This window comes from Ylistrum balloti, unplaced genomic scaffold (genome assembly GCF_031769215.1).
Source record: "Ylistrum balloti isolate Yb309-2 unplaced genomic scaffold, AGI_CSIRO_Ybal_v1 Utg370580, whole genome shotgun sequence".
Taxonomy (NCBI): Eukaryota; Metazoa; Mollusca; class Bivalvia; order Pectinida; family Pectinidae; genus Ylistrum; species Ylistrum balloti.
Window position 1 is genome coordinate 721,828 of NW_026782361.1, and position 25,486 is coordinate 747,313.

Sequence of the window (25,486 nt, forward strand, 5' to 3'; positions counted from 1 at the left end):
GAATCATTGTTATAAATACTATCACAAACACAGACACGACGTATATAGACATGAAGTAAGGTTTGGAATCATTGAAATTAAAAAATACTATCACAAACATTGACACGACTAATTAAATATAAATATCACGAACACAGACACGACGTATATAGACATGATGTAATGTTTGGAACCATTGTAATCAAATACAAATACTATCACAAACATAGAAATACCTCTAACCTAGAGATACAAACACCAGGTATGGAGACATGACAAATGGTGGGGAATCACTCAATTTAATATAAATACGATCACAAATACAAAGATACCTCTAAACTGAAGATATAGATATGACGTAAGGTTTGGAATCATTCTTAATTCAATAATTAAATATAAATACTATCACAAGCATAAAAATACCTCAAACTAAGAGGTACAGAAATGAAGTATACAGACATGATGTAAATATATAAGGTTTGGAATCATTTTAATTAAATCTAAATAATATTACAAACACAAAGATACCTTGAACTAAGAAGTACAGACATGACGCAAGGATTGGAATCATTTCAATTAAATATAAATTCTATCACAAACACAAAGATACCTCAAACCTAGAGATCATTTCAATTTAATACAAATACTTGAATTAAGGAAACATGTAATTGAGCTTTGCAAAATATCACAATAATTGGACGGCATCTTTTGTAAAATCAAATATTTAATAAACACAACTGAATAATCATGTGCTATTGCATGTTAAAAATTTACAAGTAATACAAAGTAATACTATTGAAATATTCAATAAAATGCTCTGTTACCCTTCTGGCCAGCAGTCCAGACCAAACTTGTTGGTGACAGCAGTCCCGTCACACATGCCTTTTGCGTATATGTTGGAGACAACAGATTGAAGTCACCATAGAGATACAGTTAACTGAGGGAATGAATCATTGAGGTACCAAATCATTCCATTAAAAATACAACTAGTTACAGAAATTCACTATCGATGATGATAAAAAATAATCCTTTAATGAGTGATAGACTTATTACAGTCAGTATACACTGATCACATCACCATCAGGTCCAGAAAACACTAATCACATCACCATCAGGCCCAGAAAACATTGATCACATCACCATCAGGCCCAGAAAACACTGATCACATCACCATCAGGCCCAGAAAACACTGATCACATCACCATCAGGCCCAGAAAACACTGATCACATCACCATCAGGCCCAGAAAACACTGATCACATCACCATCAGGCCCAGAAAACACTGATCACATCACCATCAGGCCCAGAAAACACTGATCACATCACCATCAGGCCCATAAAACACTGATCACATCACCATCAGGCACAGAAAACATTGATCACATCACCATCAGGCCCAGAAAACATTGATCACATCACCATCAGGCCCAGAAAACACTGATCACATCACCATCAGGCCCAGAAAACATTGATCACATCACCATCAGGCCCAGAAAACATTGATCACATCACCATCAGGCCCAGAAAACACTGATCACATCACCATCAGGCCCAGAAAACACTGATCACATCACCATCAGGCCCATTACACACCATCAAGCCTAGTACACAGGGATGACATCACGTTTAGCCCTTGGGATTGAAATCATTATCTGTGCCGCTGGCACATTGATAAAACATACAAAACATTTCAATACTATTTGGTTTCCTGTAAGATATTTAAGGCAGAGAAGCAAGAAATAGTTGTAAATTGAAAATTTACTTTTATAAACAGTTTCATCATCTAGGATTCAGATTCTGTATGTTATACCAATTCAGGATCACTGCACAATAACATTCAACTGCAACAGTTACGATGGACCCTTTTACAGGCAAATTTCTTAATATCCCAGTCACATGAGACACAAGTATAAGAAAACCTTTTAATGTCTCAGTCACATTTCTCAATGTCCTAGTCATGATGGACAAAAATACAATATCTTAACATCCCTTTCACAGGGAACACAAGTACAGGCCTCTTATCTTTGTGTCCTTGTGACAGAGGTCACAAATTCAGGCCAACCTCTTAATTTCTCTGTGATAGGGAACATAGCCAACCATGTAATATCCCTGTGACGGAGACAAATATAGGCCAACATCATGTGTCCCAGTCACTGGGGAGTGAAACATCCTGATATTTGCTTGGAATAATGATACAGGACCTCTGTTATCAACTGTTTGTTATAAACATTATTTCAAAGTGTAGTAAAGACTGTTGGAATGCCAGTGTAAAACATTCATTATTTTAATCTTTTTACATAACCTTGTAATGATGAGGAATGTTGAATGTCGGGCATGAAATGTAATCAACTAACACATTGTATAACAATAACAAATAACAAAATGGCTATGTTTGTAACTTCAACGAACCGGATGTGGCACCAGACACCCATTGATAGCTAGCAGCACTAGACACCTCACAAAAATCACTTCAATTAACCAGTAATCAGCAGAAAAAATCAAACACTATCACAACTTTTCATTTTCTTACACACCTTAACATGTTCGCTGAGAATATTTCAACAAGTACATCAATACAAACTGTATTATTAAGAAATATGAAAGAACAAATATATCGTAGTTTCACCACTTTGATGGTGTATCTGATGAGACGATACCAATTAGGTCGCAAAAACAATAGTGTCTTGAAGACTGTTAAGTTGCACAATGAATTGCATCTCTGAGAGTGCTGACAGTGAACTGCGAGTCTTATATGTTTAATGAACTGTGTCTCCAGGACAAATGTTTCACAACGAATGGTGTCTTTGAGATATAGCACCAGTAATGGTATACATTGAATGGTGGTGTTACTAATTCACAGAATGGTATAGGTCTGTGGAATGCCTTAGATTCTCTAGCTCATACTTCTCTGCTTATACTTAGCAACAGAACTTTATCAATATCAATGAAATTTGTTTGTAGAGAATGACAGTATGATATGACATAAATGTTACAGTGTCATACCCATCAAACCTGGTAACTAATACTAGAGACTAGGGGCTTGTTCTCTACTCCGAATACCTAACACTAGAGACATGTTCTCTTCTCCGAATACTCAATACTAGGGATATGTCCTCCACACTGAATACCCAATACTACGGGCATGTTCTCTACTTCAAATACCTAATACTAGGGGCATGTCCTCCACACTGAATACCCAATACTAGGGGCATGTTCTCTACTCCAAATACCTAATACCAGGGGCATGTCCTCCACACCGAATACCTAACACTAGAGACATGTTCTCTACTCCAAATACCCAATACTAGAGACATGTCCTCCACACCGAATACCTAATACTAGAGGCATGTCCTCCACACCGAATACTTAATACTAGAGACATGTCCTTCACACTGAATACCTAATACTAAAGACATGTCTCCCACACTGAATACCCAATAACAGAGGCATGTTCTCTACTCCGAATACCTAATACCAAGGGCATGTTCTCCAAATATGGTACCCCAAATACTAAGGACAGGTCCCCCTAATCTGTTACCTAGTATTAAGGACAGGTCCCCCTCACCTAGTGCCTAATATTATTGGCATGTCCTCCATGCTGAGTATCTAATACTATAATAGTTTACCTATTTCCAGTCACACATTATTTATTACCTGTGAAAAGCAGATCAAAATAATCAAATCTGAAATTAAACAATAAGAAAACAAATCTAACATTCTATTAAAAACTGGACATCCTAGAAATTTCAAATTTTCCAATACTAAGTAGGATTTTATTGCTGTTAAATGTAAAAAAAAACTTTTCGATGAAACAACATTTTCAATGTTGGCAATAGCCTATATACTAGATCTGCATACTATGGAATGTTCATATTTATGTCAACAAGGCAAAATACTTAATGTTTCTTCTCGATTCTGCTAAGGGAAACTTCTCTTTAGCTCCTTCTGTAAAGCACTGGATTAGGGTCAGAGGTCCCAGTTCTGATAATGAGCAAAGGCAATTGAAAAATGGTGACCTCTGGCATTCTTAACCATTTATGGATGTAACAAGCTACTTTTGAGTATAGTGTATTACTAGTGCAAGTACTTATTGCTAATACAAAACTATCCCTAAACAGTAGGAATTGCTGTGCGAGAGGCAGAAAATAAAGAGTGCTTTTAGAGCTTTGAAACAAACAACACTGACTGAAAATAGTGAATGACAGATTAGCCTACTCAATCTCTACCAAGTTCTCAAACCCTAAAAATAATTTTCTACTTTTCTTTGCACCTTGGAGTGACTAGACTTCAGTGTCCACAATGGGTCGTTGTTCTGGCATACTCCCAAGCAAACGCGATGTACGGTATGTATCGGATGACCTGAGAGAACTCATTGGCTGAAAAGACACACTTTCACTACTGCCCCTAAGTGGTCCCAGGTCCAGAGGAGGGACAGCACTGGGTCTTTTAAATTCCTCAGAAGTCATAGTCTTCCTTAGTGGAATTGGGGTCAAAGGCAGTTTCTTGAACCCATCAGTGTAGTCTAGTGTTCCATCTGGGTTCTGTTTTGCTGTGGAGTTTATCTGGAAAAGCATAGTTGAGTTTAATTCTGTTTGCTCTTTTCCATCCTCTTCCTTTTTCCTCTTCTTTCTCCTTTTACTGCTTTTTCTGTTCTTCCCACGACTTACGCTTGAATCTTGAATGGCACTATTACTGTCTCCAGGTTGAACCTGGAAAGAGTTTCTTAGCGATGAGTTAACACTGCCAGCAATGTTGGGGTCCACCTCTGTCAAGCTCTCCGCTGAGTCGGAGTGATAGTCTGCTGGGGGTCCTGCCCCATTGACAGAGGTCAGTTGTGGAGGGGGTGGGGTGATTTTCACAGGAGAAGTCAGTGGTAGATTCAGACTGGTAGTGAAGCCCCGAGTTTTGTACATGGATGGGTTATCTGTAACACACACAATAACACTTTACTCTCCATCACTGTGTCATGATTTACAATTTAGACCTGACATTTGGGCAACTCTGAACAATCAAGCATGAAGGCAATTATCACATCACACGTTGGTGTTATCCACAATCTCACTATTACCATAATCTTATTTATGTCTATACAATTTTAGCAGGAAATGTTTCAGAAAACAGCCATATGATCCCTCATCAAGAATTATGGGAAACAACAAGGTGACTAGTATTATAGCAAGTGGTCATTTTCATTATTGGAATATCTTTAGATTTGAAAATTTTAGTTTTAATTTATCTTTTCAATTAAAAATTTTTAATTTTCATTTATCAGACAAATTTTCAACTGCTATCTTTAATCATTTGCTCCCAAATCTTTTTAATTCGAGACACAAGATTAATTTCCTCAATGATCGCTGTAACTCTGATTGATAAAACTGAAAGGTATCAAACAAAAATTGACTTCTTTCAATCCAATTTCCAAAATTGTATAATTTCTGACAGCTCCGAGTTTTTGGGTGTTGTAGTTTTACCAGTTAATTCAGATTATCAAAATGTTGCTCTGACATAAAAAAACTTACCTATAGTAGAAATCATATCTGTTTCAGATATTTCATAATTGGAATTCATTTTATAATTGATCTTTTTCTTCTTTTTCATCCTTTTAATAGCTGTTATATCATCACTTGAATGTTTGTTCAGTTCTGGAAGCCTTCCTTCTTTCTGTGAACAAAAACAAACACTGTTACCAGACTGTTGTTTTCCTGTACTATATCTGGAAAACATAATCTATAGGAAACAAATATTGTCTTTCTCATCCATAGTAGTATCATTTGATTGACAAATTAATTTAGATCACGATAATGACCTTAACAATAGAGCCCTGGAACACATCCAAAGTATACTGCTTCTGTTGATCTTCAGTGAATTTCTAGGATATATTACATTGTTTCAATCTTACAACACTCACATTGTTGTTTGTTTCCTTATGGTGTATAGGGCTAGAAGACGGAGGCGGGGTCTCACCCTCTGTCCGTCGACCTTCCTCTTCTGACTTCTGATGGTATAAACTGATATCACTCTTTTCTTTGGTCTCATTCCTGCATAAGTGATATAAAACGAAAATATACAGTAGTGTTGTCTGGACTATAACAGTGGGGTAGTGATACAGTCTGGTCTATAACAGTGGGGTAGTGATACAGTCTGGACTATAACAGTGGTGTAGTGATACAGTCTGGACTATAACAGTGGGGTAGTGATACAGTCTGGACTATAACAGTGGTGTAGTGATACAGTCTGGACTATAACAGTGGTGTAGTGATACAGTCTGGACTATAACAGTGGGTAGTGATACAGTCTGGACTATAACAGTGGGGTAGTGATACAGTCTGGACTATAACAGTGGAGTAGTGATACAGTCTGGACTATAACAGTGGGGTAGTGATACAGTCTGGACTATAACAGTGAGGTAGTGATACAGTCTGGACTATAACAGTGAGGTAGTGATACAGTCTGGTCTATAACAGTGGTGTAGTGATACAGTCTGGACTATAACAGTGAGGTAGTGATACAGTCTGGACTATAACAGTGGGGTAGTGATACAGTCTGGACTATAACAGTGGGGTAGTGATACAGTCTGGACTATAACAGTGGGGTAGTGATACAGTCTGGACTATAACAGTGGGGTAGTGATACAGTCTGGACTATAACAGTGGGGTAGTGATACTGTCTGGACTTTATGCGTGGGGTAGTGTTACAGTCTGGACATTAACAGTGGGGTAGTGATACAGTCTGGACTATAACAGTGGGGTAGTGATACAGTCTGGACTATAACAGTGGGGTAGTGATACAGTCTGGACTATAACAGTGGGGTAGTGATACAGTCTGGACTATAACAGTGGGGTAGTGATACAGTCTGGACTATAACAGTGGGGTAGTGATACAGTCTGGACTATAACAGTGGGGTAGTGATACAGTCTGGACTATAACAGTGGTGTAGTGATACAGTCTGGACTATAACAGTGGGGTAGTGATACAGTCTGGACTATAACAGTGGGGTAGTGATACAGTCTGGACTATAACAGTGGGTAGTGATACAGTCTGGACTATAACAGTGGGGTAGTGATACAGTCTGGACTATAACAGTGGGGTAGTGATACAGTCTGGACTATAACAGTGGGGTAGTGATACAGTCTGGACTATAACAGTGGGGTAGTGATACAGTCTGGACTATAACAGTGGGGTAGTGATACAGTCTGGACTATAACAGTGGGGTAGTGATACAGTCTGGACTATAACAGTGGGGTAGTGATACAGTCTGGACAGTAACAGTCGGGTAGTGATACAGTCTGGACTATAACAGTGGGGTAGTGATACAGTCTGGACTATAACAGTGGGGTAGTGATACAGTCTGGACTATAACAGTGGGTAGTGATACAGTCTGGACAGTACCAGTGGGGTAGTGATACAGTCTGGACTATAACAGTGGTGTAGTGATACAGTCTGGACTATAACAGTGGGGTAGTGATACAGTCTGGACTATAACAGTAGGGTAGTGATACAGTCTGGACTATAACAGTGGGGTAGTGATACAGTCTGGACTATAACAGTGGGGTAGTGATACAGTCTGGACTATAACAGTGGGGTAGTGATACAGTCTGGACTATAACAGTGGGGTAGTGATACAGTCTGGACTATAACAGTGGGGTAGTGATACAGTCTGGACTATAACAGTGGGGTAGTGATACAGTCTGGACTATAACAGTGGGGTAGTGATACAGTCTGGACTATAACAGTGGGGTAGTGATACAGTCTGGACTATAACTGTGGTATAGTGATACAGTCTGGACTATAACAGTGGGGTAGTGATACAGTCTAGACTATAACAGTGGGGTAGTGATACAGTCTGGACTATAACAGTGGGGTAGTGATACAGTCTGGACTATAACAGTGGGGTAGTGATACAGTCTGGACTATAACAGTGGGGTAGTGATACAGTCTGGACTATAACAGTGGGGTAGTGATACAGTCTGGACTATAACAGTGGGGTAGTGATACAGTCTGGACTATAACAGTGGGGTAGTGATACAGTCTGGACTATAACAGTGGGGTAGTGATACAGTCTGGACTATAACAGTGGGGTAGTGATACAGTCTGGACTATAACAGTGGGGTAGTGATACAGTCTGGACTATAACTTTGGTGTAGTGATACAGTCTGGACTATAACAGTGGGGTAGTGATACAGTCTGGACTATAACAGTGGGGTAGTGATACAGTCTGGACTATAACAGTGGGGTAGTGATACAGTCAGTGGGGTAGTGATACAGTCTGGACTATAACAGTGGGGTAGTGATACAGTCTGGACTATAACAGTGGAGTAGTGATACAGTCTGGACTATAACAGTGGGGTAGTGATACAGTCTGGACTATAACAGTGGGGTAGTGATACAGTCTGGACTATAACAGTGGGGTAGTGATACAGTCTGGACTATAACAGTGGAGTAGTGATACAGTCTGGACAGTAACAGTGGGTAGTGATACAGTCTGGACTATAACAGTGGAGTAGTGATACAGTCTGGACTATAACAGTAGGGTAGTGATACAGTCTGGACTATAACAGTGGGGTAGTGATACAGTCTGGACTATAACAGTGGGGTAGTGATACAGTCTGGACTATAACAGTGGGGTAGTGATACAGTCTGGACTATAACAGTGGGGTAGTGATACAGTCTGGACTATAACAGTGGTGTAGTGATACAGTCTGGACTATAACAGTGGGGTAGTGATACAGTCTGGACTATAACAGTGGGGTAGTGATACAGTCTGGACTATAACAGTGGGGTAGTGATACAGTCTGGACTATAACAGTGGGGTAGTGATACAGTCTGGACTATAACAGTGGGGTAGTGATACAGTCTGGACTATAACAGTGGGGTAGTGATACAGTCTGGACTATAACAGTGGGGTAGTGATACAGTCTGGACAGTACCAGTGGGGTAGTGATACAGTCTGGACTATAACAGTGGGGTAGTGATACAGTCTAGACTATAACAGTGGGGTAGTGATACAGTCTGGACTATAACAGTGGGGTAGTGATACAGTCTGGACTATAACAGTGGGGTAGTGATACAGTCTGGACTATAACAGTGGGGTAGTGATACAGTCTGGACTATAACAGTGGGGTAGTGATACAGTCTGGACTATAACAGTGGTGTAGTGATACAGTCTGGACTATAACAGTGGGGTAGTGATACAGTCTGGACTATAACAGTGGGGTAGTGATACAGTCTGGACTATAACAGTGGGGTAGTGATACAGTCTGGACTATAACAGTGGGGTAGTGATACAGTCTGGACTATAACAGTGGGGTAGTGATACAGTCTGGACTATAACAGTGGGGTAGTGATACAGTCTGGACTATAACAGTGGGGTAGTGATACAGTCTGGACTATAACAGTGGTGTAGTGATACAGTCTGGACTATAACAGTGGGGTAGTGATACAGTCTGGACTATAACAGTGGGGTAGTGATACAGTCTGGACTATAACAGTGGGGTAGTGATACAGTCTGGACTATAACAGTGGGGTAGTGATACAGTCTGGACTATAACAGTGGGGTAGTGATACAGTCTGGACTATAACAGTGGGGTAGTGATACAGTCTGGACTATAACAGTGGGGTAGTGATACAGTCTGGACTATAACAGTGGGGTAGTGATACAGTCTGGACTATAACAGTGGGTAGTGATACAGTCTGGACTATAACAGTGGGGTAGTGATACAGTCTGGACTATAACAGTGGAGTAGTGATACAGTCTGGACTATAACAGTGGGGTAGTGATACAGTCTGGACTATAACAGTGGGGTAGTGATACAGTCTGGACTATAACAGTGATACAGTCTGGACTATAACAGTGGGGTAGTGATACAGTCTGGACTATAACAGTGGGGTAGTGATACAGTCTGGACTATAACAGTGGGGTAGTGATACAGTCTGGACTATAACAGTGGGGTAGTGATACAGTCTGGACTATAACATTGGTGTAGTGATACAGTCTGGACTATAACAGTGGGGTAGTGATACAGTCTGGACTATAACAGTGGGGTAGTGATACAGTCTGGACTATAACAGTGGGGTAGTGATACAGTCTGGACTATAACAGTGGGGTAGTGATACAGTCTGGACTATAACAGTGGGGTAGTGATACAGTCTGGACTATAACAGTAGGGTAGTGATACAGTCTGGACTATAACAGTGGGGTAGTGATACAGTCTGGACTATAACAGTGGTGTAGTGATACAGTCTGGACTATAACAGTGGTGTAGTGATACAGTCTGGACTATAACAGTGGGGTAGTGATACAGTCTGGACTATAACAGTGGGGTAGTGATACAGTCTGGACTATAACAGTAGGGTAGTGATACAGTCTGGACTATAACAGTGGGATAGTGATACAGTCTGGACTGTAACATTTATTTGACTGGTGGGCTCTATCACATTATAAGTAATGAAACTCATGATAAGTTTGATTACATTCTCAAACAAATTCACTGCATTATATACAGATTGTAGAGAAAAATCACATTCGACTCTTGTCATAGGTAAAAAAAAAATGTCTATTGATATTTAAAAAAAAAAGAAGATTTTACTGAGAAGTATTCTGGAAATGAAATAAATTACAGAACATTTCCATATTACATTTCTGTATTAGTTTGTAATTAGTAAGGAATGGGACACTACTTAAGCCTGTCATATGAACCGTAATACTTACAACTTAGTTTGGGGTGATGAATTCATCATTCTTATACTTTGTCTTTGTTTACTCGGAACAACTTTGTTTATCTGAAATATACACGACATCAAACTATTTTTATATTCGGTCAATACTGGGAACAACCTTGATTATCTGAAATATACATGATCACAAACAGATCATGAATGTGTAATGTATTACATATCAAAATATACAGAGTGGTTACACAAACAGTGGTTGTTGTTTCTGGTATTCATTTCACTTGAGTCAATTATTTTCAAAAGTTACAAAAAATCACTCACTTTTGACCGGTTTCTTCCACGAGAAAAAAATACATTTTACACTTGGGAACTATTGACTTTTATAACAAAAAAAATGCCACTTATTAATATTCAAAAATGACAATTCCAGAATTTTTTTTAGAAATATTATAATTTATTTCAACTTCTAACAAGAAATTAACAAAAACAGTATTTTCATGTCTATTATATGGTAGAAATGTGTATGAAAATTAGATAACAAGAACATTATAGAACCATTTTATTCCTCACTTGAATTTCTGTGAAGTGTCAGGTGTTATACCACACATGGTTTATCAGTTATGTCAAACAACACTTGCAATGATTGATAAATGACTTATGAGTTGAATAACACATGCAATGTGTGGTAGAGATTATAAATAACCTACACACATACAAGTTGCTAACTGAAATCAACCCCCCTGGAAATAACCACATTTACAATTATTAATATTGTATAAGAAATGTATCAGAAATGTAGCTGACAGACTTCCCACCGACCCCTGCCCTACACCTTTCCTATAGGCAGCCTTGATATCTGTTCTTTAACTTTAAGTTATAGTAATCTTAGTTAATACAGGGTCTAGATGGATTTACATGAGATAATCTAACAGCACTACTAAAGAAAATTTTTGTTTGCAGTTCTTTATATCCTCCATACGGAATAAGCCATGGAACATTTTAGTAGTGTTATATCAAATCAAGAAAGGGGAGATAACTTACCCGTTTTGTTTTATTTTGGACTTTGTCTGCACTTCTCTTTTTACTGTCATCATTCTCTCTTTGTTTTACTATGTAGTCATATGTACTTATATGGTTGTACACTGAAACACAGACATAGAAGTTATGATACTATTATAGTGAGGTAACAGTGAAACACTTTACTGAGGTAACAGTACAACATTATACTGAGGTAACAGTACACCATTATACTGAGGGAACAGTACAGCATTATACTGAGGTAACAGTACAACATTATACTGAGGTAACAGTACACCATTATACTGAGGGAACAGTACAGCATTATATTGAGGGAACAGTACAGCATTATATTGAGGTAACAGTGGAACATTATACTGAGGGAACAGTACAGCATTATATTGAGGGAACAGTACAGCATTATATTGAGGGAACAGTACAGCATTATACTGAGGGAACAGTACAGCATTAAACTGAGGGAACAGTACAACATTATACTGAGGGAACAGTACAGCATTTTACTGAGGGAACAGTACAGTATTATACTGAGGTAGCAGTGGAACATTATTCTGAAGTGACAGTGAAACATTACACTGAAGTTACAGTACAATATTTTCCTGAGGTAACAGTGGAACATTATACTGAGGTAACAATGGAACATGATACTGATGGAACAATGGAACATTATACTGAGGGAACAGTGGAACATTATACTGAGGTAACAATGGAACATGATACTGATGGAACAATGGAACATTATACTGAGGGAACAGTGGAACATTATACTGAGGTAACAATGGAACATTATACTGAGGTAACAATGGAACATTATACTGAGGGAACAGTACAGCATTATAATGAGGTAACCGTGGAACATTACACTGAAGTGACAGTGAAACATTACACTGAGGTATCCGTGGAATATTATACTCACTGAGGTAGCAGTGGAACACAAAGAGATGGAGCAGCAGAGCAAGTCCAACAACGAGGAGGAAAAAGGTGATGATAAGGACTGCCAGAAATCCTCTATCAGATACTGGCTGGTATACCATGTAGAACACTACAAACACAAGTTGTCATCTCAGTATGCTTTTACCAATGAGCATAAAGAATGCAGAAAAGGTGAAAATTCTCAACATTCTTATTTCACATGAAATTTTGTTTTTGTAATAAAATTATAAACAATTAGCTGGAAGAAAAACAATATTCAATGTCTTTGTTGGCATCAGTAAATTCATAGATGCTACAATCATATCTCTGTGATGGAATGACAGAGAAGCCAATGTACATTATATACATGTGACATTGAAAGTTAAGACATGTTTATGTTTACCCCTGTACTAATTACCTGGTTCACTTGTTACATTATTCTTCACATCTGAAACAAAACAAGAAATATCATTTACATAATAATCATCCAAATGACACCAAAGCATTCATACAAAACACTGAGGTCCTAAGAAAAACATTTTTACAACAGTAACCTCCCCTTAATTATAATCGGTACATATGAAATGGGACACAGTAATTGGCTAGAACTACATGGCTGAATTCTACGTCATGGTTTAGCATCCTATTAACATCTATGGTCATGTAATGGTGGCCTTTGTATGTACAAATGTATGCAAGAAGAATGTGTTTTTTGAGAGGTTGAAATATGTCCATTTAAGCCTCCCTGTGATAGTGTGGAACTGAAATTTTTATATTGCTACTATACTAAAGTATACTGCTGAAGGCATCTGGAAAGACACATCCTACCCAGTCACATTATACCGACAACTAGCAACTATACTCTACAGTACCACAATAATGAACTGTAAATAGGCATCAGTAACTACCATTGTTAAGATTCTGGTATGTCTCCTGCAGAAGACTGAGCTATTAGCCTTCCTCACAGGGGTGAACACTCAAAAGTCAAAAGTGAGGCAGTGCCAAGAGAGACATTAGAGAGAAGGTAGTTGTTAAGGAAGAAGAGACCAGATAAGATCCCTAATTTAGTCATCATTTATGATCATACCATGGGTACAGCATACAGTTACTATTCTTGTGCCCTACCTGCAAGGCAACGTCATAACTAAAGATGGTACTTTGGCCCTGAACCAAGAAGACAAGAGGTGTTGTTACAGTGCCTACCTATATATGGCTGTAGAATGTTTCCAGTCTCAGCATCTGTGCTGTAGGCAATGATTTCTACCAGTGTGACCACCAGTATAAAGAAAATACCAATGATACCAGTGAGGAGTACCTGTAAAAACCACCTGTAAACAAACACAAAAATTTGTCATAATCTATGTATTAAATCATGTCCATATCCCCTGGGTATATTTCCAAACACACAACCGAAACAATCACTGAATAACCACCAAGAAGCTGTAAGTTATACTACAATAAACATTAACTATAGGACAATACAGTTACACAACAGCAACAGTATTTCTTCAGGACAAATATTTTACTCCTACAAGTTCTTCCCTCTCCCTCCTTCAACATGTATCATATCAGTTATCGGACAGTGACACATTTTTCATCCATCCTTCAAGCTCTTCCCTCACCCTCCATCCTCTGCATGTTCTACTAAAGTTATTGCCTTGGACAGTGACACATATTCCATCCCCTCCCCTCAAGCTTTACCCTCTCCCTTCCTCCACGGTAACTAGACCGTGACATGGTTTGTACACCTGGCCTTTTGGAGATATACCTGTAGTTTCTGCCTCCCACACAGTTGTTGAGCCATTTACAGTGGTGGTCAAAATCATTCACACACTTATTACAGGCACTGCAATGTTTTGACCGGGATCCCCTGCAAAATAGAAATATAACCTACATATCATCAAACCAATCATGCACTGCAAAATTCATCAGAATTTAAAAGGACTTTCAAATGTTTCATATCCTTATTTACCTACAGCATTTCAGTTATACAAACTTAGCCCCAAGAATACTTACACATCAGCATCACAGATGTAGCAGTGCATATTCTCAATGACATGGCGGTGTTTGGTACGGTCAAATTCCTCCCTGCCATTCTGTATCCTCAACACAGCGGGGTCAGCAGGGTTGATACTGCTTGCCACCACATGGGTGAGAATGTGACACAGGAAAGCTAACCCTGTTAACTGTAGGTGGTCAAGGAATTTCAAGTGACCACAAGGTGACCAATGAATAAACTGCTATTTTCCAGTGCTACTCTCCTAATCAGCAGTCTATGTTGTATAAATCAAGATTTTAACAAATATTGTTTTCCTAGTAATTGGGCACATACAGCAGATTTCTTCATTTGATAAAAATAACATGTTCTTGCCAAGAAACACAGCTTATTTTGGGCTACATGATATACAGTAAAAACATAAATTGACAACTTGGGAAATCAGTTCTTCTGTTAGCCGCGTGTAATGGTGATGAAACGACTGTTTACAAAACACAAGGAATTTAGATGATAGTGCTTTTTTCCCCTTAGATAGTGTAAAGTTACAGCTATAACCAATGAGAAAATCACTGTGATTGTATTGTTGCATGGGGACTTCAAATTGATTGCTGTGTTCACTTCCTTGACAGCATGATGACAATAGCATGGCTGAAGATAGTTCTTAAAAACAAATAAATTACAACAGGGCACTTCTATAGAGCTCTTGATAAAGTCATGGAGGAAAGTATTATGTGTTAACTTCAGTCTGTGTTATTTTGATCCTCAGCATTCTATGGACTCATTCTGGCTGGTTGGACAACACAGATAATAACATCCTCAACACAGAGAACAACATCCTCACCTTTCACCCGACTTTGATTCCTGAATTGAATGTAAAAAAGGCACAGGATTACCTGTCCAACAATGTGGGTTTTCTCTGTGTATTACTGTTTCTTTACATATGATCATTTACGCCCTACTAACTAATACTTGTACATGTAGATTTACTTTATTCCTGATTGTTTGAATTACAGACCTGACTTATTCCTCAGTCATTCATCATAAACGTTATTGATTAAATAAACCCAACAATAAAGCAGCCACGCTTCCTTAAATTCTAACTGAGACAAAAAATCTTGGTTAATATAGCTTGATGGAATACTTTCTCACACTAGATGTCAAGTCTGTGTTTAATCACTCAACTGACATAATTACACATTACTGGTTCTGTGGGGAAGACATTTTACTACCAACACAAACAAATCAATACAATGAGGCGTTCTTTACAGATGTGTATCAACACTCAACATCACACATTTCTGAACAAGGACTAACAGCACACAGTACATGTACACAAAAATCCTAATATTTTGAGATAATACTTCTTCCTTAACGCACCAGCTTTTCTTACTGTTTTTTAAACTGACAATCATAGAAAGATCAACTTGGCAACCAGCGATGAAAACTTAAAAGGTGTTAGAGCCATAAAATCAAATGTTGTCTTTCTTCCAAAAACCACTTTAAAAACCACAAATTATAACGTGCTTATTGATTTATCATTGCATGGAACCAAATAACTATCAACTCACGAATACAAAGCACGTAAAGGGAACAAGTCGGTGTGGCTTGTACAAAGTGTTAAAGTCTGTCACTCAGCTGACTTAGCATATTTCTTTGACTCTCTGTTGGTAGAGCTGGTAAACCATCATGTTGGGGACCTGGATTCAATTTCTGGCCGAGGCACTCAACAGAAATGTGTGTTTTCCTTGTTCTTACACAATGGTGCCTAACAAAATCCCAAGGGTTGTGGTATTTGGAATCTCAAGTTGAGATTAAAAATATCTCAAGAAAAAAAAGGGGAGTTGGCTGGTGAACTTGTGGCTTGTACATGGTGCTTAACATGTTCTGTCACTCAGCTGATGGAGCATGCTTCTTTGACTCTTTCAATAGAGCTGTTCATTATCACATTGGGGAACTTGGTTCGATTTCTGTTCAGGGCACTCTACCAGAATGTGTATTATTTTTGCCTTTTCTTTCACAAACACATTGCATGTAGTTCACATGAAAATGTACAGCTTTGAGTAGGTACGATTGATGATGGATTTGTAACATATTTGTAGGAAGCTCCAACGTTACCAAATGATATCCACATCTCAATATTCATACTTGAAATATCAAAACAAGAAACTTAATCAGTTCATTGCCACGGAGTAAATTTTGGTGAAAAGTCTGATGAATAAGTTCCAAGAAAGTCTGAATTGGAATAATTTTTTAATGTAGTCATTTGTCCCTGACTCTCAAGACTTGGAAAATTTTATACTAGAAAAGACTATGTAAGAAATTCTGGTGGAAAAGATCTCATTGTGAAAAAGGATGTCAGCTATTTTTTTTTTCCACTTTAGAAGATCAGATTACCACCTATGGTATAAAAGCTTGTCTCATATTGTTTATCACTAAACCTAAAACTGTATTAAGGGGATGGTTTCATCTATTTGAGTCTATATCCCAATAAACTGATATCTCCGGATGAATTATTGTCTTTCAACACCCTAACAGCAACCCTCAAACCAAATATCATTACCATTACACACTTATAAAGGAGTTTACTGATGCATTTTAACACTTGTACTATGGAACATATGTTATTAGATTTGGCATGAAAAGTCCAAATTCAAAATATTTACAATAAAAGAAGACTTTTTTTTCAAAAAAAGTATTCATTCGGACTCCAGAAAGTAATAGTTCATATCCACAGCAACTCTCAAACCAAACTCTCAGTACCCTAGTACATTTATGAAGAATTTTCTTGATGCCTGTCAACTCTTGCACCAAAAACTTAACATTTAGAAACCAACACTGATGCTTACACAGGGATTAACAGCATGACCTCCCTTGTCATTGAGAGGTGAGCTAATAAACACCGATTATCAAGAGCAATACCAGTGACCTCAATCAACTCGATAATTTTCTGCTGTCACTAGTCAATCAGGGATCAAGTATCATCAAATTCAGATAATTACATAATCTACTAATTTCTTTATTTACTGATCTGTAGAAATTACTGGTAATATCCAATACATCCAAGTTTCAAAAGGATACAACATAGGCTGCAATCTGCCAGTCATCAGGAAGGGCCGGCACGAAGGTTGTGAAATAGAAGAAGGCAAAGTATATAACTGCAAACCAAGCAACACACTGTAATGGGTGTGGAGGCAGTGTCCAGCCATTGATTCGTGCCCGGGGGCGGGGCCGACGCAACCTCTGGGGCATTCTCCTACATTACAACCTACAAAAGAAAAATTGTCATATTAGTTTTTGAAGTTACTTTCTTTCCTTCTGACAGAGTCTTTTAGATTTGAAGAAATATGAAATGTACATCTTTTTTCGAAATAAACGAAACATGTTTCCATCCAAGGTTATGAATCTATGCAAAAGGATGGAGCTTCCTATTATGTGGTCAATATTGAATATGGAAACCAAACTGTCTTCTGTTCTATGTGTGTGGTCAATATTGAGTATTGAGACAAAACTGCCTTCTGTTCTGTGTATAGTCAATACTGAGTAAGGAGAAAAAAATTGTGGTCATAATGTTGATTAGAAAAAAAAAGACATATACCGGTATGTAGACCAATTAAATTATTGGCCTTTCAGTCTATGAAGATGTGGTAAGTTATAAGCAGAATTCATTCCTAAAGTGTCAGTTCATTAACAAGTCATTCCCTATGTACATCAAAGCTCATTAGCTTGTAAGTCCAAACTAACTTGAGTTGAATTACCCAGCACTAATGGGATGACTGACTATAACTTACCCAGAACTGATGTGGAGATCTCTAACAAATCTTAATCACCTAAAACATCACACTGGAATCTCAAATAATCATTGATTTTATGATGAAATGAGAACAAACACAAAGAAGCCCATTAAAACTGAGAATGTTAATACAATAACTACAATCAATACAGAGATAGAATCCCCTCAATCGTGAATTCAAGCATTCCTAAGTAAATCTCAAAGGCAATTAGAGACTGTGATGTTGTACCCGATTAAATATGCCAAGGTTTGCCAAACTAGGACATCTTGTCTTTGATCACAAAATGAATAAAAAACAGACAGCTGATCTTGCTTTGACCGTGAAATCAGAAATGAAATGGACTTCATTTATTAAGAAAGATGATATATCACACAAATATTATATAATAGTTGAGATTTTTTCAATTTTAGGGACAGTTACACTCCATAACAGAAGCTCTCTATCACATCAAAAAATCATCAACTATGGAGTTGTACTAGATCTATACACAGCTTGATGGAGTAGGACCCTTCTAGGACATCAGTAAGACCTTGTCAGATCAGTTAGTATACTAGGTTTATACACAGCTTGATGGAGTAGGACCCTTCTAGGACATCAGTAAGACTTGACAGATCAGTTAGTATACTAGGTTTATACACAGCTTGATGGAGTAGGATGGACATCAGTAAGGATCAGTTATATATAGGTTTATACACAGTTTGATGGAGTAGGCCCCTTCTAGGACATCAGTAAGACTTGTCAGATCAGTTAGTATACTAGGTTTATACACAGCTTGATGGAGTAGGACCCTTCTAGGACATCAGTAAGACTTGACAGATCAGTTAGTATACTAGGTTTATACACAGTTTGATGGAGTAGGCCCCTTCTAGGACATCAGTAAGACTTGTCAGATCAGTTAGTATACTAGGTTTATACACAGTTTGATGGAGTAGGACCCTTCTAGGACATCAGTAAGGCTTGTCAGATCAGTTAGTATACTAGGGTTATACACAGTTTGATGGAGTAGGACCCTTCTAGGATATCAGTAAGGCTTGTCAGATCAGTTAGTATACTAGGTTTATACACAGCTTGATGGAGTAGGCCCCTTCTAGGACATCAGTAAGACCTTGTAATAACAGTTAGTGTGCTAGGTCTGTACTTAGCTTGATGAACTACGTCCCTTCTGTAATATCTTTTCAGATCAGTCAGCTTATGTACAGAATGAAGCGGTTACCAAACGTGAGCTAGCAGTTTAGTAGACCTTGTCAATGTTTTCTTTTATAATGAGTGATCAATACATTTTAAAGTATAAATAGAAAAGTAGGTACTTACGCAGTGTGTTTTATAAACTTTTTATCGTCAGCCTTATACACACACCTACTACGTAATACATTCCTGAACTACTAGGTGTGCTTGGTAACAAGATGCACACTACCTATATCACACCATCACATCTCTCTAACCCAAACTTCTTCAAAAAACTTCAATGTACATATTTCACTGAGATGTCTGAAAGTTTTTCTGATTTTAAAATGGGCTGTTACTTTCATTGACTAGTGGGTTAATAACCTTAAAAAGATGTGGCAATCATGTGTATGTAGGCAAATTGTATATAATGTATGATAAAATGCAAAGTTAAAATGTACATACACAATATATATTTAATTTGTACAGGATATAATGACTTTCCACTTCATATGAGATTTTATGAAAAAAAAACATGTCTTAGTTTTACTCAAGGATTTGAAATCATAACACAACCTGATGTACTCTTCACTGGGCCTTATGTACATTTGAACTATAATCAAACACCCATAGTACAGTGGAGATATAAAGGCAATCTCTGTTTCAATTGGCCACACTCAAGAGAGGACATAATATACTTCACCCTGGCATTAAACCATTACTATGTCACTATAAAACTGAAATTAGTGTTACAGAAATCGACTTTTTATACACTACTATTTTCATAGAAATGGTTACTCAATACATGACGTTAAGGTTACCACAATCATAACATCAACTGATGATATCTACAATCAGCTAAGAACAGGAATCTGCATCTTAGGAAATGACAAAATGATTGTAATTGCTCTGATGAACCCTTTCCCGCACAAAAATGGTCAGCATACATGAATATAGATTAAAATTATATAAAACACTGTTAACAGTACACCAGGTTGTGTTGTTATTGTATCTCCTTGTCTATATGTTTAAGTCATTCACCTTGCTTACTATAAGATATCCATATCTAGATGGCAAACCTGATACACCATCATGTACAAGCAAGGTGTTGGCTCTTTTATCCCCTCTTATGATGTTTTGGTTTTTATTTTTGTGAGTCTTAGGAAGCAAAATTTAAAACTTGGAGTTGAGTTTCACAAAATCTTATACGAAATGTACTCTCATTTTAGATATTATTATGGAGAACTAAATCAAAATGAGGCAACCATTTTGTTGTCAGTTTCAATGCGTAATGTACAATTGCAACATCATCCTCCATATTATGACATCACAATCAATTTCTGACTGGTGCAGCCGATGAAAAACTCTCCAGGGTATATTATATTAGTGATATATGCAAAATATTACACAGGCAAATTCACTGGATAATGGGAGGATAGAGTGATAAAAAAGCTTCACTGGATATCTTCAGGATAATCAAATTAGCATCGACTTACAAACAAATTATATTTATTACCATAAAATAACATGTTATATAAAGGTTTGACTTGAAAATAATTTTGGCACTAAAATTTGTTATTGAAATACAGCGTTTTTGCAATAATATTCCAAATTTTACCAAAACTTTATGTATTACCTTTTTTAAATAACCCCCCCCCCCCTCACCACTTTTTTTAATTAAAGAAGCTCTTTGAGCTATTTCCCCTCGAAGCTCACAAATTTACAACCATTCATGTTTAACTTTTGAAAAATTGCCATACTGTTGTATGTACATGTACATTAATATTGAGTAACAATCATACAAGTTCAGTAATAGATACAAATATACCTTAGAGTATACATACATGTACAGGGCCCGATACTTTATAGCCCCATTCAACATTACCTGTGAATAAATATACATGTTCAGGGCCTCAAAAAACATTCCAAGTGTTCCCAAGATTGTGCATCTTACAGTACTTACCTTCGAGTAAATGCAAGTAAAGAGCCTGTGGCAGAAGCTTGGGTATGAGCAGAATTACCCGACTACTGTATTAGGACTACACTCTCAGAGAGTGTATTGTCTTGTGACGCTCTATTGATTCTGTGACTGTGTATTTTTATCACTTGCCAGACAATCAATATATGTCCCACTTAAATCCAGCAACCAACAGACCCCACTGCCATCATGGCAAGACTTTGTCCCACCGGCCTCGCAAAACAGCTTTATTGTGTGGCATCTAAGTGGCCGCTTTTCCAGTGGGTGGATGATTGTATCAAATCATGGCATGTTGATGTGCATAACCACAGAAATAATACACACACAGCACTTCATCTTAATCAATAGTTATTAAGAATATAATAAATCTTACTAAACCAGTAGCTGATAACTGATAATCTGTTTCCGTCAGGTTTTTATCTCTATCCTCTCCTTTCTATTTGTGCATGGCCTTATGAACCAACCTGTCAGCTTCCAAGCTCCATTCAACATTTTGTCTTGTTTTATCAACTCCAATTTTCAGCACTCTTGAAATTCTTTTCATCACTTTGCAATTGTCAATCTATCATATCAAATGCAAATACAATCACGATATCATTCCAGGAAAACAATTGTTCAGACATTAGAAAGCGTCATTCCTAATATTGAAAGTGTTTATCATTGTGTATATATATATACACCACAGATGTGTTTTCCTACCAGGAATTCAAAGAACTTAAAAGAGAAAAAAAAACAAACAAACATTTATCAAATAATACAAAGGACAATTGTACCAATATGTACAAATGTCATAAGTAGAATAGTGAGAAAAGAAAGAAATGCTAAGAAAGTAGAAAAATAGCTACATGGTGGTCAAAAAAACCTTTCAGGTTTAAAAAGATGGTCAAAATTTTTAGAGGAGAGATTTCCAGACACAGATAGTATACTGAAAACTATTGTGAAAAGATTAAACTGCGACCCACCACTATCCAAATGTATGACATGGGTAAAGTTCTAGGTAGAATGGTTCAGAAATTATTGCCTACACAAGTAAATTTCTACAAACAAGGTTAAAGTCAAAGAGACCTAATTTTATTAGCACTCTCTTGTATTACTGATCAGATCACTGAGGCTTTCTCAAATCTTTACCAATATGAAAATGAAGGTATCCAGCTGGGGTGAAACTAGACAAGTCTTGTTGCAATCTAATGATTTCTTACAAAAATACCATTTTGGCATCATCAGTCAATAAATCCACAGCAGCCTCATTAAGTCTAGAGGAATTCTGCCAATCACAGTGACCCAATTTGAGAAGTGACATACCAGTAATATACTGAAGCACACATGCACATTCAGTCATTTGTTAAACCTGGTAACTTTCATGAAATGTCAGACAAGTTACTTACAATTCACTGATTTAACTATTAAGAAAAAGTTTAAAAGTATTGACTGTAAGTGTGGTATAGATGGTAATTCATAAATGCACCAAAATAATTATTATGAAAAGATATGGGCCTCTCTGCTAGATTGAAAAATTTCACTTCATTTGAACTAACATTGTCTCTACAAAAACAATTCAAATCTAAATTTAACTTAATTGTTGCAAATCATTAATCTACAAAATTTTATCCACAAAGACACTTACTATCAAATGTCAAAATTCATAATGAAGGGTTAAGGGTTAGGGGTAGGGTTGGTTCACCCTGTACATCATAGAAGGATGGACAAGTTTCCAATTTCAACTTATTCCTCTTTATCCTCTCCAATCAAGTACTGAAAGTTGTATTGAGCAGCAATAACTGACTTTGTAGAAAAATATTGACATTTCCAACAAATGCTTCAGCTTTTTTATGCATCTGTCTGGTAATAGAGGTATTAAGTTGTCTCTATTTATACCAGAATGTTCACATTCACATTAAAATAGAAGAGGGAATTAGTACCTACAATGAAATGTCTCATATATGTAACATGTACAACAGGTAAAACAGAGTGGTCACCCATCCAGGTGATGACCATGCTTGTTGTTGCTTAACATTAGTACACAGACATGACACTCAACCAGTCACAAAAATTAGCTTTTGGAATGCCGGTATCCAGGAACCTTTACGTTATGATCAGTTTCGAAGCTCACATTACAAGTACTTTTTCCAAACCTGGATCCAACCTGGCATCCTAAGCATACTTAACTGTCCCTCTCATATTGGTGTCACATCAGGACTTGATCCCCATAGTCTCCAACAAGTCTCTTCAGGAACACTGTACTTCCTTGCTTTCCAAAGGCACCCCACATGATACCAGATCCATTGGCTACCACCAAATGTAATGTGCACCAGGGGTAAAACAGAACAGTCACCCATCCTTTCTTGCTTAGTCTTAGTCGATTATGAATGTAGACCATAATTAGGCCTCTATGCTCAGATCCAAATTTTGTCTTGTTAAATTATTCATCCATGCTCAACATTGCTTATCCTGGCTAGCTTTTGTGGATGTGGAGTTGACCTTCTTGTTTATGTACCAATATCAATTGATGTCAAGGGTAAACACCTCGACGTTTGACCATTCTGTTGTGTATCTGTATAAGTACATCACAGATTTCCAGCTGGACTATGGTATGATGAGATAGAGATGCATCCTCAGAGAAAAGCCGGGGGAGCTTGGCACTTAAGAAGTACTATCTTCCAGATGGTTCCAGATTATTTCAATGCCAAGAAAAGAATTTCTGTACTGTTCAATTTTTCAGATGGGAGGATTATGTTGGATGTTTTGCAGTTTTCTAATGTTTCTACTTTTATTCTATATTTTTGTTTTTAGACGTAATTGAATAACCAGGTAGTATAGCTTATATGCTCCCCTCTACAACTTAATAGAAGAATATAGGGATATTAATGCTAGTTTGGAGTGATGGAAGTTTGGAAGTTTTAGTTTTGGTGGAGAATTGTTTGGTGAGGATTTGTGCCTAAGCTTTTCTGCTGTTGAGAAATTGGCCATTTTCTTTCAGTGGAGCTACTCTAATGTTGTCGTGTTTCCTGGGTTTTATATGCTTTCAACAAGGCTTTGTATTATTTCATTTTATCCCCAGAATATGTTACAAAATTATCAGTCAGTTTATAAAAATAACTGGTAAACTGTGTTTTCCCATTTTGAAAATTTTCCACACTCTCTTCATCCTTTTTTCCCCCTAAAAATGTCAATTTCAGTCGTATTTCTTCTTGCTTTGAGATACGATAGAATATTTGTATTATATCACGGCATCGATTCGTAGGAATTCTTCTCATTTATTTTAAATGGTGTAATTGATAAGCAACATACAATTAAAAGAGGTATTATTGGCAAATCTAAAAATGCTCCAATCACATACAAATTATTTACCATTCACTTGTAACTGCAGTCCAGTAATGTATCAAAATGAACATGCGTTTCATTGTGATTAGCTTCACGGAGTCGCGACAGGGTCGAATCCTATCAAGTGGAACTGTCAACTCACTGTCTTTAAATATTTATTCTATCCTTATCTAGGCATAACGCTGAAAACATTACCATTTTGCAGTACTGTGGTGCCAGTTCGGAGAAAAAAGAAGCTGAGTACTAAGATGTATTAGGTAGACTCGTGTTCATGATGTAAACATTGTCATTTTGCTAATCATTAAATTAAAAAAAAAGTTTTTGACATAGATATATAACAACTTCAGTACTATATAGAGCATATAAAATTACCAGCGCATTCAAGTAACAATTTGTTGATGTACGTACCTCAAATGTCAAAATAACCGAAGAAAACATCAAACTAAAGTTTCATGTGACAATTTTCTGGTCATTTATCCACCATTTTGAATCCAAGGTGATAATGTCAACTAAAAAATTACTCCGCAGTCTATCGATCGATTTTTCACGTATTCAAATTAAAATATATAGATTACCGGACAAAAAAAGAATAAAAATGATCCGGTCATAATGAAACAAGTTAAAGTCTAACGGTTCATT

The 25,486-nt window shown here is 37.1% G+C and overlaps 1 protein-coding gene across 1 annotated transcript; it reads right to left on the reverse strand.

Moving 5' to 3' along the window:
* Nucleotides 1-4,259: 4,259 nt before the first annotated feature.
* On the reverse strand, nucleotides 4,260-17,842 carry LOC132556648 (palmitoyltransferase ZDHHC1-like). The gene is made up of 11 exons (XM_060221084.1): nucleotides 17,672-17,842; nucleotides 14,614-14,783; nucleotides 14,366-14,467; nucleotides 13,801-13,925; nucleotides 13,016-13,045; nucleotides 12,602-12,727; nucleotides 11,692-11,792; nucleotides 10,688-10,758; nucleotides 5,888-6,017; nucleotides 5,499-5,640; nucleotides 4,260-4,903 (listed from the first exon to the last, which is right to left on the reverse strand). The coding sequence occupies exons 1-11, from the start codon at nucleotides 17,840-17,842 to the stop codon at nucleotides 4,260-4,262; spliced, it is 1,812 nt and encodes a 603-aa protein (XP_060077067.1).
* Nucleotides 17,843-25,486: the final 7,644 nt, after the last annotated feature.

Bases quoted from the DNA above. Each gene is read 5' to 3' on its own strand.
- LOC132556648 (XM_060221084.1), bottom strand. From the start codon at position 17,842: ATGCCCCAGAGGTTGCGTCGGCCCCGCCCCCGGGCACGAATCAATGGC. The intron at 13,926-14,365 runs GTATATCTCCAA...GTTTGTTTACAG, and splicing joins GTGGGAGGCAGAAACTACAG to GTGGTTTTTACAGGTACTCC. The intron at 12,728-13,015 runs GTAATTAGTACA...TTGTGTTTGTAG, and splicing joins TAATGTAACAAGTGAACCAG to TGTTCTACATGGTATACCAG.